Source organism: Theobroma cacao, chromosome 7, assembly GCF_053813885.1.
Source record: "Theobroma cacao isolate CCN51 chromosome 7, ASM5381388v1, whole genome shotgun sequence".
In the NCBI taxonomy this organism is placed as follows: domain Eukaryota; kingdom Viridiplantae; phylum Streptophyta; class Magnoliopsida; order Malvales; family Malvaceae; genus Theobroma; species Theobroma cacao.
In genome coordinates, this window is record NC_142645.1 from 35305231 (window position 1) to 35316967 (window position 11737).

The following is an 11737-nucleotide window of genomic DNA, read 5'->3' on the forward strand; positions in this document are numbered from 1 at the left end:
TGTGTTGAGGGTTACACTAGCCTGGTTCTCGCTGTAGCGAGAAACATTCTGTCTTGTTTACTTATTTGTTTGGTTACTGCCCTATTTTCCACTTCTTTAGCACCATAGTTGATCATGGACTTCCAAAATCAAGGAATTAATTAATTAAGTTTGAAATGCTCGACTAGCTGAGAAACCCTCGGTCAACTAATAATTTGAGCCCAAATTTCGCTGCAGTGAAAATTCATTCTCACTACAGCTACATTGCAATGAGAATGCCTTTCCGCTACAACGAGGACCCGTCATTTCACTTGACTTGTTAAATGCTACTAAAGCTAACTATCTAAATTCTTTGATATGTATGGATCCTTCATCATCAAGCGATTAAATAATTGAGGGTTTAATGAGGGGTTTTAATAAGAATTAAACTAAATTGCATTGTTTTTTAAAATAAGTGCATTATGAATTCTTAACTTCTCTTATCGATTGCTTATTCCCTTCCTTTGTTCACTCACTAGGTTTATACTCACCGTTTTCAACTTCATGTTTTCAGATCAGGAGACAGTCGGTAACTAGGTCGATGTGTCCTTGTAGATTCGTTTCCTTGGTAGGTATCTCGGCATTCAATAGCTGAACTTTCACTTAAATCTCTTCACTAGAAGTCGAGTATCCCTTTTGTTGTGTATAGACAAACCGGATGTAAATTATTAAGATATATGTTTTAAACAATATATGTATATTTGATTGGTAATGCTACTATGAGATGGCAATGGTTATCATTATTTTGAATTGGAATTATGAAATATAACTTTGACAACTTTTGATGGAATGATGAACGGGTCATATAGATAGGCTTGCTTGGGCTTAGTGGGCTATGTCCACTGGGCTCATGCACCGGTCATGGCCTAAAATTTGGGTCGTGACACTATTAAACCATGGTTAGATGATATGAAACATGATATGAGTCATTATGGCATTATGGCCTATGAACATGATTATATTCTATTCGATGTGTGAATTCTATATGTTGATTGATTTGAGGTTGAGTGGTGTCCTTCTCTTGTGACTATGTTATGCCCTTGTAGGAATGATAGTAAGTAGGGACGGTGGTAGAAGTCCTGCCTACAATGCTTTAATGCCATCCATTAAGTGATTTTGAGTGATGACGTTGACTTTTCGTCAGTAGCTTCAGCACTAGGCATGATTTGAACTCTCCGCTAATCACTTCGGTGTCATGCGTGATTTGACTTCGCATCAGTTGCTTCGACGCTAAGCATGATTTGACTCTCCGTCGATTGCTTTGACATCATGTGTGATTTGACTCCGTTGACTGGTCACTGTACATGATTTGGCCATGTCTAAAGAGGACCACTTGTTGACTATGTATGATTATGATTATATGCATTGTGAATGGTAATGTTATGAAATATGAGCTTGTGATTATCGATATGAGATGAATTATGGTTAATATGTGATGAAAAGTTTCAAGGTAAGCAAATACGATCATTGAGTTTTGATGTGACTATTTGGCAACTATGGTGTGCCTACGGATCTTGGCTTCAAAAATGGCTATAAGGTAAACTTAAATTAGATATAGATCATTATGAAGTCGTAGGTTGGACTGATCATGATAGTGGCATGCCATTTGACATGTAGTCACAACTAGACTTAGTTTAGTGTAATATGGGTAAAGATATCAAAGTGATTCACACACACTTGACATCAGAGATGTTTGTTTATTAGTTATGCTTACCTTATGATTAAGCTTTATTATATGTCTTCGTATATGGTTGTGCTTATGTTAACACCACATATTGAATATTAGATGACTTACCCTTTATGTGTATCATTTGCAGCTAAAGCAAATTACGAGATTGCGTAGTTGACATCATCTATCGATAGACACATTTTGGCATTCGATAAGTTTTTTATCGATAAGTCCATTCTGCTATGTTTAAGTTGTAATAGCTTCTGCTTTTGGTCTTGATTTCCCGTCTATGTTTTACTCGAGAATTGTGTGGGCACTGTGTTGCCTTATATTATTGTGTTACGAGTTGTATGGGACGAACCCATTTTGTTAGTCAACATATGGCTTGAATTATTATGACTAAATGTTTAATTTGAAACTATGTGCCAAGAGGTAATATTGTAAATATTGGAATTATGTTATAAAATGAATTTTGATGGTTATGTAAACCATAGAATTTTGTATTGTGAATGTTTCAAGGCTTGTACTCTAAAGCTTGTTCAGGTCTCGTGGACCTTGCCTGCTAGGCTCGTGTGCCAACCATGGTTTTCCAATTTGAGGCATGACAAAAATATTAGTTATTAGAGAAGTATACATAATTTTTGCAGCTTCGGAATGGTGCCAATGGATTAAGTTGTGTATTTTCTATTTCATTGATTTATAAATTAAAATAAATAATTTGTCAACCACAAGTAACTCATACACCCAAAAATAATATAAAATTTTAAATAAATATAAAATATTAAATCAAGTTCGAGTAACTAATGCCTAAAATTACTACAGTTCTCTATCTTGAGCCCATTTATAAAATCTCTTAATCTTACTTAATGCCACACAGCCTTTCACACACTAATCATTATCTTCCCTAGGCAAATAAAGCTGCATTGGCCGACAAAATGTGATGGAAATCGAAGTACTTGGTTGAGATTTGAAAGCAAAGAAAAAAAGAGCAGGAAACCAAATCTGCGATGTTTCCATAGCAAAAAAATTTTAAAATACTAATAATGAGATGGGGATATCAGGTGAGGGAATACGTACACTAAAAAATAATATAAAAAATTAAAATAAATAAAAATATTTTATTATTTATATTTAGGTTTAGGTAATAGGTGCTCTACTTTTACTGTCGTATCCTCAAATACTAATAATGAGACCAGGATGTCAGGTGATGTGTCTTTAAAGCTAAAGAAGATGCTTGGCATGGTGAAGCTTGAATTAAAGATTTTTACTGAGGCAATGTTGGAATTAAACCCAGTTAAATATTGTTGATTATGTGGTTTGTTTCCATCATTTACTTCAACGTTTCTTTGGTGTGATGATAGCTTTTTACAATTGAATCTCTATAAATTAATACATTAAAGATCATGAAAATTTATTAATTAAATAAAAAATATTTAGACCCTGTTTGGTTTGATTTTTTTTAATTTAAAAGTAATTATGAAGCTTTTATAAAAAATAATAGTTTTTAAAATTAAATTAAAAGTTGTTTGGTAAATTTTTTTTATAAATTTTTTTTATAAGTTATAATTTTTGTTAAAATTATCATATAAGATATTTCTTTTTTTTTAGAGAGTAATATTGTAATTATTTTTAACAAATGAAGATATTTTTGGAACAAAAATAAAAATTTTCTTGTATTTTTAAAAGAAAAGAAGAAAAAACTTCTCCTTGGAGCTTTTTTTTAAGCTCTTTTTTTTAATTTTATACTTAAAAAAAAGTTATTTTTTTAAGAGCTTCTCAGAAGATCATGTTTGACCTGATTTTTATTTTTAAGAGGTAAATAAGATAAAAAAAATTAAGCCAAACATGCATTTAATCAATAAATTAATAATTTATTAATTTATATATCAATTAAGCTTTTCTTATGCTTAATTGATGATTAAATTGGTTGTTTGGCATTAGCGTTGATATTAGAAGCTATCTCGCATAAAGATACATTAAAAGCGATAATCATCTTATATAATTTTTTTTTATGATACGAGAACATTATATTAGAGTTTTTTTAATATATTCAAAAAAGTTAGAAATAAGATTTAATGAGATATTAATTTAAAAAAAAAATAAGTGACATTGAAATCATATTTTACAAAAACCTCTTAATTGAATCATACATCTATATATATATATATATAATTATGATATGTAATGAAATTATTAATTTATATATTAAAAGAATCTTATGTGTTTTTTTAAAGTATATTATTTTATAAATTTAATAAATTATTAATTTATTATATTGATTTTAAATCAAAATTGATTAAAAATATTATTTAATTAAAATTATGAATTTATTTAAATATTAATTTATAAAGATTATAATGTTGTTGGGATTAACCAAGGTTATATATAACTTTATGTGGCCATCATTTTGAAAGCTAGAGGGGTTTTGGTTATTGAAATTTTGTCAGGCGATAGCTACGATTGCGGTAGTCTGCTACTCTACAAATTCTAATGATTACTTCAATGGGAAACGTTTAGCCAATCCCATATATCCAATTTTAATTATATTTTTTGCTTTGCTTGAAAATCATTTAAACAATATGGATGCAGAAAAATCAAAATTATTAATAAATTACTGATATAAAATAGAAAAAAAGATATATTAAGAAATTAATTGAAAGAAGAATTGAGAAAAAATTTTTAGTTTATTTCTTATGAGAGAAGAATTTTTTGTTATTTTTTATTGTTATTGATTTTTATTTTTCATAAATTACAAAGCTTTATTTATAAAATTACATAGAGGTTATGAATAAAACTTGAAAAGTTAAAAGATCTAATAGACACGTTCATTTATTCATAACAACCACAACCAAATAAATTATTGAATATTTTGAAATTTTGATTCTATTAATTAATTATTTTTGATAACATTAAATATTTTATATTTATTATTATTATTTATAGATTTACGTAACAATTCTTTTATGAATGAAAACAGGGTTTCATAAACTTCATCTAAGCGAATATCAGTACATGATGACTGTTTACGTTCATAAATCAGTTCTGCAATTAGGATTAACAGAACTAACTAAAAGATTATGTCATCCCGAAGATCATGGGGAGCCAGCTTCTGTCGATTGCTTGTAGTTACCGTTGACCGAACTTTCTTGCTGCTTTCATCTCAGCAACCACTCTTTCCAGCCTGCAAACCTTTGCTTTCATACTCGCAGCGATATCATTGAGTTCCGCCATTGCCGTTGAAGGCTCCCTACATGGTGGAAGTTCGTTGCTTGCGACTGAAGAGGGCCAACTTTGAGATTGAGACGATGAGCTTTTGCCCTCTCCAGCATCTTTACAATCAACACCGTCGTGCTTGTGCTGAGGTTTCAACATTTCCGCTACTGCCAGTTTACCTTAGAAAGTTTTTGTGGCAGTCACTGCCACTTTATATTCATCGGTAGAGTATCTCCGACGTTTCGCCTTTCACTGGTTGCATATAAATTGAAAAAATTAATTAAATTCTGAAAATTTTAATTTTAAAAAATTTAAATATTGAGAACATTTTTAATTGAATATTTTGTAAAATTTGAATCCTGAATTTAATTGAATATTTTTTATATTACTTTAATTTATTTAATATAAATAAATAAAGAAATTATGATGAGGCTTTAGGGATCTTTCCCTGCCTGATTGGATTTTGCCGCCTCTTTTCTTTTCTTTTTTTTTTTGGTTAATAAAAATAGAGTAAAATGTAATGTTTTGGGGACTTTAAGCTACGACTTAGGGAATTGATTGAAAATTGAAAGCCAGAGAGAAAGAGTGGGAGGGAGGGGCAGAGACGCCTCGAGAATCGAAGCTCTCACTTTCCCTCGCAAATTACAACTATACCAATATAAAAAGGCATCTCACTCTCTTGCCCAGAAAATATAAACACATCTATTCCTCACTCTCTGCTCTCATCAATGGCTTTCTGGGGTCGCTTGCTCTTTCCTTTTTGTTCTTCTGATTTGCAGTCTGTACTATGTTCTTTTCTTAAAAGAGATAATTTGGTTGATTTTTGCAGGGATCGAAGTGAAACCTGGAAGACCATTCACTCACTCACCTCTAAGCTCGAGGCTTCATCTCTCCCAGGTATTATTAGTTAGTTTTTTGGGGTTTTTTTGTTGGGTTGATGATTGATTCTTTATATCTGATGGGACAATCGAAATCCTTAAAATTTGTATAAATATATTTTGTCAGGCAACGTTAGGAATGGGCAGTTCAATGCAAAAGAGTATAGTTCAATGCAATGTGGGAAACAAGAGCCCAGTATATGTTTGCTGTTTGTTTCCTGATAAAGCAGAGTGTTGTCAACTCAATTTGGAATTTGAGGAAGCTCATGAAGTTGTTTTCTCTGTCATTGGTCCTCGAAGTGTTCACCTTACTGGTTACTATCTGCCCAATTCCTCCTGTAATCATCCCAATGACGAATCGTATCCTTTTTTTATTATTCTTTTGGAGTCTCTAATTTGCTTCAAATGATTGTTTTCTTTTCAATTTTTTCATTAACTATGTTGCTCAGAGAATCCTACGGGGAAGATATTGGAGAGTCAGACACAGAAAGATCAGAGAATAGTGAAGACAGTGAATATGGTGGCAGTTTTATTAATGATGATGACCCACCAAATGTCCCATCTTCTCCATACCTCTCTGCTAAATGTATGTCTGACCTCACCCCTTTAAATGCTTTGCATTTTCTTCTTTTCTTTGAATCTAGTTTTATCTGTCCACATTGTTCTTGCTAACTCTAAGTCTTAGATACATGAACCATGATTGTAAATATTATGCAAAAAATGGTCTTGCATATGAAAACTTGTTTTGATCATGTCATTTAATTACATGCCCAAATCTGTAAATTAAGGTCCGCTGTTAGTTCTCAAGTGACAAGCATTTTTGTTTTCCATAATTCTGTTCTTTAGTTTAATTTTATTAAAAGGTGTGGCAAAATATGCATTGGTAAGTGTTTTCTAATTTAAGTTCTTTTGTTGTGTCTGACTTCAGCAAATGAAGAAATCTTTGACTTAAAGAAATCTAAGAATGGTAAAGGAACGCGGAGAAGGCTTAGAAAGAAGTACCAACTGAGTGAATCTGAAAATGAGGAAAGTTCTCAGCAAAAAGTTTTCACCAGTGCTGTTGCTGCTGCAGAAGTATTGGACAGTGAATTTGAAGATACCTTGCCTATTTCTTCTCTCTGTAGGGGAAACAATGCATCGGATAGTGCAAAGGTTGACGTGGAGGAAAAAGCTAGGAAGGAAATAGATAATCTTAACAACAATGAGACTGAAGACATTGTTTTAATGTCGGAAGGGACTACTGCTGCAATAGGTGTTAGGCCTGAAAGGTAGGATTGTTGTAAAACTTAAAAGAAACAGATAAGCCTATCAAACGATGAGAAATACAATGCAATAGCTGAACAAACTTTATTGAGAAGAGGGCGTGGGGGTGCCAACTATTATCTGTTAAACTTATGGTTGTTTGCTTCATTTATCATTTCTGGCTTGCAGTTGATATGGTTTAACTTTAATTTTTTGTACTGGCTTACAGTGAATCAGGTGTCAGGAATGAAGAAACACAGAAGGTTGTGCTTGGCGTTGATGATGGTATGCCAAAGAAGAAAAGAGAAGGGGTGGTCAAGGAGGAAAGATTTTCTGAAGATGATCATGGCATGACTGGAAAAGCAGTATTGGAACAAAATGAGCAAAATCAGAAGTTGGCCAGTAATGAGTGAGTGTTATTTTGCTTAAAAATTTGCTTGTTTAATGAATTGAGCATTAGAGAGTGGAAAATGACGTGGAGGAAAAAGCTAGGAAGGAAATAGATAGAATGAGACTCAAGATAATGTTACAATGTCAGAAGGTACTAATTAAAAGAAACAGAAAAGCCTATTAGTTGATAAAGGAATACAATGCAATAGCTTAACAAACTATATTGAGAAGAGGAGCTTGAGGTGCCAACTATTATTATGTTTGTTTGCTTCATCAATCATTTTTGGCTTCCAGTTGATTTGGTTTAACTTTAATTTATTCTTACTGGCTTACAGTGAATCAGTTGTCCCGAATGAAGAAACACAAAGGCTTGTGCTTGGTGTTGATGATGGTATGTCAAAGAAGAAAAGAGCAGTGCTGGTCAAGGAGGAAAGATTTCCTGAAGCTGATCATGGCATGACTGGAAAGGCAGTATTGGAACAAAATGAGCAAAATCAGAAGCTGCCCAGGAATGAGTGAGTGATATTTTGCTTAAAAATTTTGTTGTTTAATGAATTATGCATTGGATAATGGAAAATGATGTGGAGGAAAAAGCTGAGAAGGAAATAGATGAAATGAGACTCAAGATAATGTTACAATGTCAGAAGGGACTAATTAAAAGAAACAGAGAAGCCTATTAGTTGATAAAGGAATACAATGCAATAGCTTAACAAACTATATTGAGAAGAGGGCCTTGAGGTGCCAACTATTATTATGTTTGTTTGCTTCATCAATCATTTCTGGCTTGCAGTTGATTTGGTTTAACTTTAATTTATTCGTACTGGCTTACAGTGAATCAGTTGTCCCGAATGAAGAAACACAAAAGCTTGTGCTTGGTGTTGATGATGGTATGCCAAAGAAGAAAGGAGAAGTGCTGGTCAAGGAGGAAAGATTTCCTGAAGCTGATCATGGCATGACTGGAAAAGCAATATTGGAACAAAATGAGCAAAATCAGAAGCTTGCCAGTGATGAGTGAGTGATATTTTGCTTAAAAATTTTGTTGTTTAATGATTTGTGCATTTAATAGTTGAAAAGTCAACATGGAGGAAAAAGCTAGCAAGGAAATAGATAAAATGAGATTGAAGATAATGTTACAATGTCAGAAGGGACTCATGCTGCACTAGGTTTTCAGCTTGATATGTAGCTAGGTTTGTTGTGTGACTTAAAAGAAACAGACAAGCCTATCAAATGATAAAGAAATACAATGCAATAGCTTAACAAACTATATCGAGAAGAGGACCTTGAGGTGCCAACTATTATTATGTTTGTTTGCTTCATCGATCATTCCTGGGTTGCAGTGGATTTGGTTTAACTTTAATTTATTCATGCTGGCTTACAGTGAATCAGGTGTCAGGAATGAAGAAACACAAAAGCTTGTGCTTGGTGTTGATGATGGTATGCCAAAGAGGAAAAGAGAAGAGCTCGTAGAGGAACAATTTCCTGAAGCTGATCATGGCATGACTGGAAAAGCAGTATTGGAGCAAAATCAAAAGCCTGCCTGTAATGAGTGAGTGATACTTTGCTTAAAGATTTTGCTGTTTAATAAACTTTGTGCTTCCATGTTTGTCCTCATCTTAGTTATATGTTTTTTAAGGAATCATTCTTGTTTTAACAATCACTATACAATATGTTATTATAGGGAAGAGAACTTTCAACATAGTCTCTTGCTAGCTTCCACTGAAGTGGCTGTTGAAGATGGAGCAAAGCCAATGAGGAAAAGAAAAGAACAGGTAGAAGAGAAAACACTTGAAGACAATGTTGCTGAAGAAGATAAAGGCCAGAAAAACGGTTCAAATTTGGATGCCGTAACCCTGGACGTATATGTGGAGGATAAGGAAACTCAAAATCAAGTTAATGAAAAGTAAGTGTTGACTTACTTGACTTGTGAATGGCCATGTGTGCAATTGCAGTCTTTTTCATTTTCTATACATGACACATCTACCTTGGGTGCATGAGTTGAATTTGCCTGCAAGACTTTTTATTCTAGTTCTAGTCTTGTAATGGCAAATCTTAGCCATTAGCTATTTGCAGGTGTTTTAACAGTGATACTGATCAATTTCTTTTATAAAATCAATCTAGGAGGAGGAAAAGGAAGAAAAGGCGCAAGAATAAGGACAATGGGGATGCCATGAAGATGGAAGCACCTCTCTTATCAGGCATTGAAAAGGATAGATCTGTTATGGACATGGATGGTGAGAATGCTAATGACGAGGCAATTCAGCTGTCAAATGGAATGATCATTGAAGAGTTAGAAATGGGGAAACCAGATGGCAAACTAGCTTCTCTTGGTAAAAAGGCATGTAGTCTTGATTTACTATTTTGTCCATTTTGTAATGACTATGCATATTCTCTCCTTGTAAGTTCTGCCATGTTGAACTAAAGGAAATTATTTAAAGAGTTTTGATTGAAAACGATTCTCTTTGTGTTAGGTTCGTGTCCGTTACACTGGAAAGTTGAAGGAGAGTGGAGAAGTATTTTATTCAAGCGCTGGAAAAGCTCTGTTAAAGTTTCGGCTTGGTAGGCATCTTTGGTTAAATTATACTTTACTAGTACAGTGGTTTTTTGGTCATTGCCTAATTCAAAAAGGTATTATCTATTCAGTTTCTTATCATATTGCAAAGTTTTTATGAACAAATGTCCCTACACATTCTAGGGAGACTGGTTATTAGAGAGAGTGGGCAAGTATTTGATTTGAATGCTGCTCTTTGCAAATATGTATTTGTTTTACTAACCTTTTAAGTTAGGACTTTTAACTATGTTGCTTTTGCAGGTGGGGAAGAAGTTCCAGAGGTATGGAATGTTGGCATTGATGGTATGAGCTTTGATTTTGTTTTCATAAGTAATTTTTATCCATTAACAAATTGAATTTCTATTTTCCTAGAATTATGTTCCTTATGAGTGTAATGTATTGTGATTTTTAGGTATGCGAGTTGGTGGCAAACGTAGACTCACTGTTCCACCATCAATGAGGTATGCAATTCAATTTGGTTAAATACACCAAGCTCATTTCTCTATTATGTTTTTACTCTTGGCCTGGTCCAGTTCCTTCAATGATGTACTTGGGTTTGTTTTGCAGTTATAGAAATGAAGGGGCTAGTGAGAATATTCCACCGGACTCGTGGCTGGTTTTTGATGTTGAATTGGTTAAAGTCAGGTGAAATGGTTGGCAGTGCTTGGTTTGTTTAGTGTTTGCTAAAGCTGGCTTAATGCTTTTGACAAGCACAAGTTTTTGGTAATGAGCTTTAGATGCTTGCAACTAGTAGTTTAGCTTCTGGACTTGGCGATTGTACAATGTCTGTTGCTTGGCTTGGGAAGGTTTGGAAATATGTAGCTTTGGCTTTGTGCAGCAAAAGTTCTTTTTGTTGAAAAAATATGTGTAATGCCTTTTATAGATCGTCAATTGAAGCATATATTTCACCAGGATTTTTTCCTCAACTGAGGATTTAAAAAACAAATGAAAGCAGAAAAATTGGCAATTGCCACCTAGGCCAAATTTTATAGCCAAAAAAATAAAATAAAATTTATGTGAGGAACATGTCAAGGTAAAAATATTAAACTAGGGACTTACGTATTTTGCTTGAGAAACTTGAGGAAAGAAGACATAATCAATGTTATTTAACCCCTATTAAGTTTTTGAGTGAGGATAAAAGGATTATAAAAGAAATCCCAAAAATGGTCCAATTTTTTTTAATTAAATAAACAAAAAAATAAAAGAATTATAAAAGAAAGCTAGTTATTGCCTTTTTTAAAAAATTAATTGAAAATATAACACTGTTCACTCATTTGAATATAAAAGTGAAATATAATTTTATACGAAAAAAAACCCTTAAAGTGTTATATGAAAAAATGTTATATCACAAGATATCTATGTAGAATTTACTCTTTATTGATTATATTTTAAAAATATCTTATTTTGATTGATTTATTTATGAATTTATAGGTTTTGTTATTAAATTTATGTAATAAATTATTGTCATATTAAGATAAAATAGTTGTGATAAAACAAAAGGAAAAAGGTGAGATTTAAACAAATGAAGAAGGAATTAAAAGTCTATTACTTAGGAAGAATCAAAAGGGCAACAAAGTGACAAAACGATGTCAAACGTTTTTTAGCTTGCATTCAACTTCTATTTGTTATATTAAAAAACTGAAATATATTAAATGTATAAAATAAAATAAAATAAACTGGATTATAGAATAAGTTTTGTGGTTACTATGCCCGGGCATTTTCATCCTTGTGCTGTGGTGGCAAGGGGAGGGCAAAAAGAAAAGAAAAAATAAAAAAAAG

General features: G+C 32.6%; 1 protein-coding gene across 3 annotated transcripts; it reads left to right on the top strand.

Moving 5' to 3' along the window:
• The first annotated feature begins 4694 nt into the window (after positions 1 to 4694).
• Positions 4695 to 10872, top strand: LOC18594903 (peptidyl-prolyl cis-trans isomerase FKBP43-like). 3 transcript variants are annotated; one of them, XM_018125205.2, is made up of 15 exons: positions 4695 to 5123; positions 5730 to 5797; positions 5906 to 6138; positions 6228 to 6364; positions 6707 to 7046; positions 7250 to 7429; positions 7746 to 7925; positions 8242 to 8421; positions 8789 to 8956; positions 9089 to 9310; positions 9529 to 9745; positions 9879 to 9966; positions 10220 to 10261; positions 10371 to 10419; positions 10526 to 10872. In XM_018125205.2, the coding sequence occupies exons 3-15, from the start codon at positions 5918 to 5920 to the stop codon at positions 10605 to 10607; spliced, it is 2106 nt and encodes a 701-aa protein (XP_017980694.2). In that variant the 5' UTR covers positions 4695 to 5123; positions 5730 to 5797; positions 5906 to 5917; the 3' UTR covers positions 10608 to 10872. The 3 variants fall into 3 exon arrangements, with proteins under 3 accessions (XP_017980694.2, XP_017980695.2, XP_007022660.3); XM_018125206.2 differs by having other exon boundaries at positions 4695 to 5049; XM_007022598.3 differs by lacking the exon at positions 4695 to 5123 and adding an exon at positions 5415 to 5641.
• Positions 10873 to 11737: the final 865 nt, after the last annotated feature.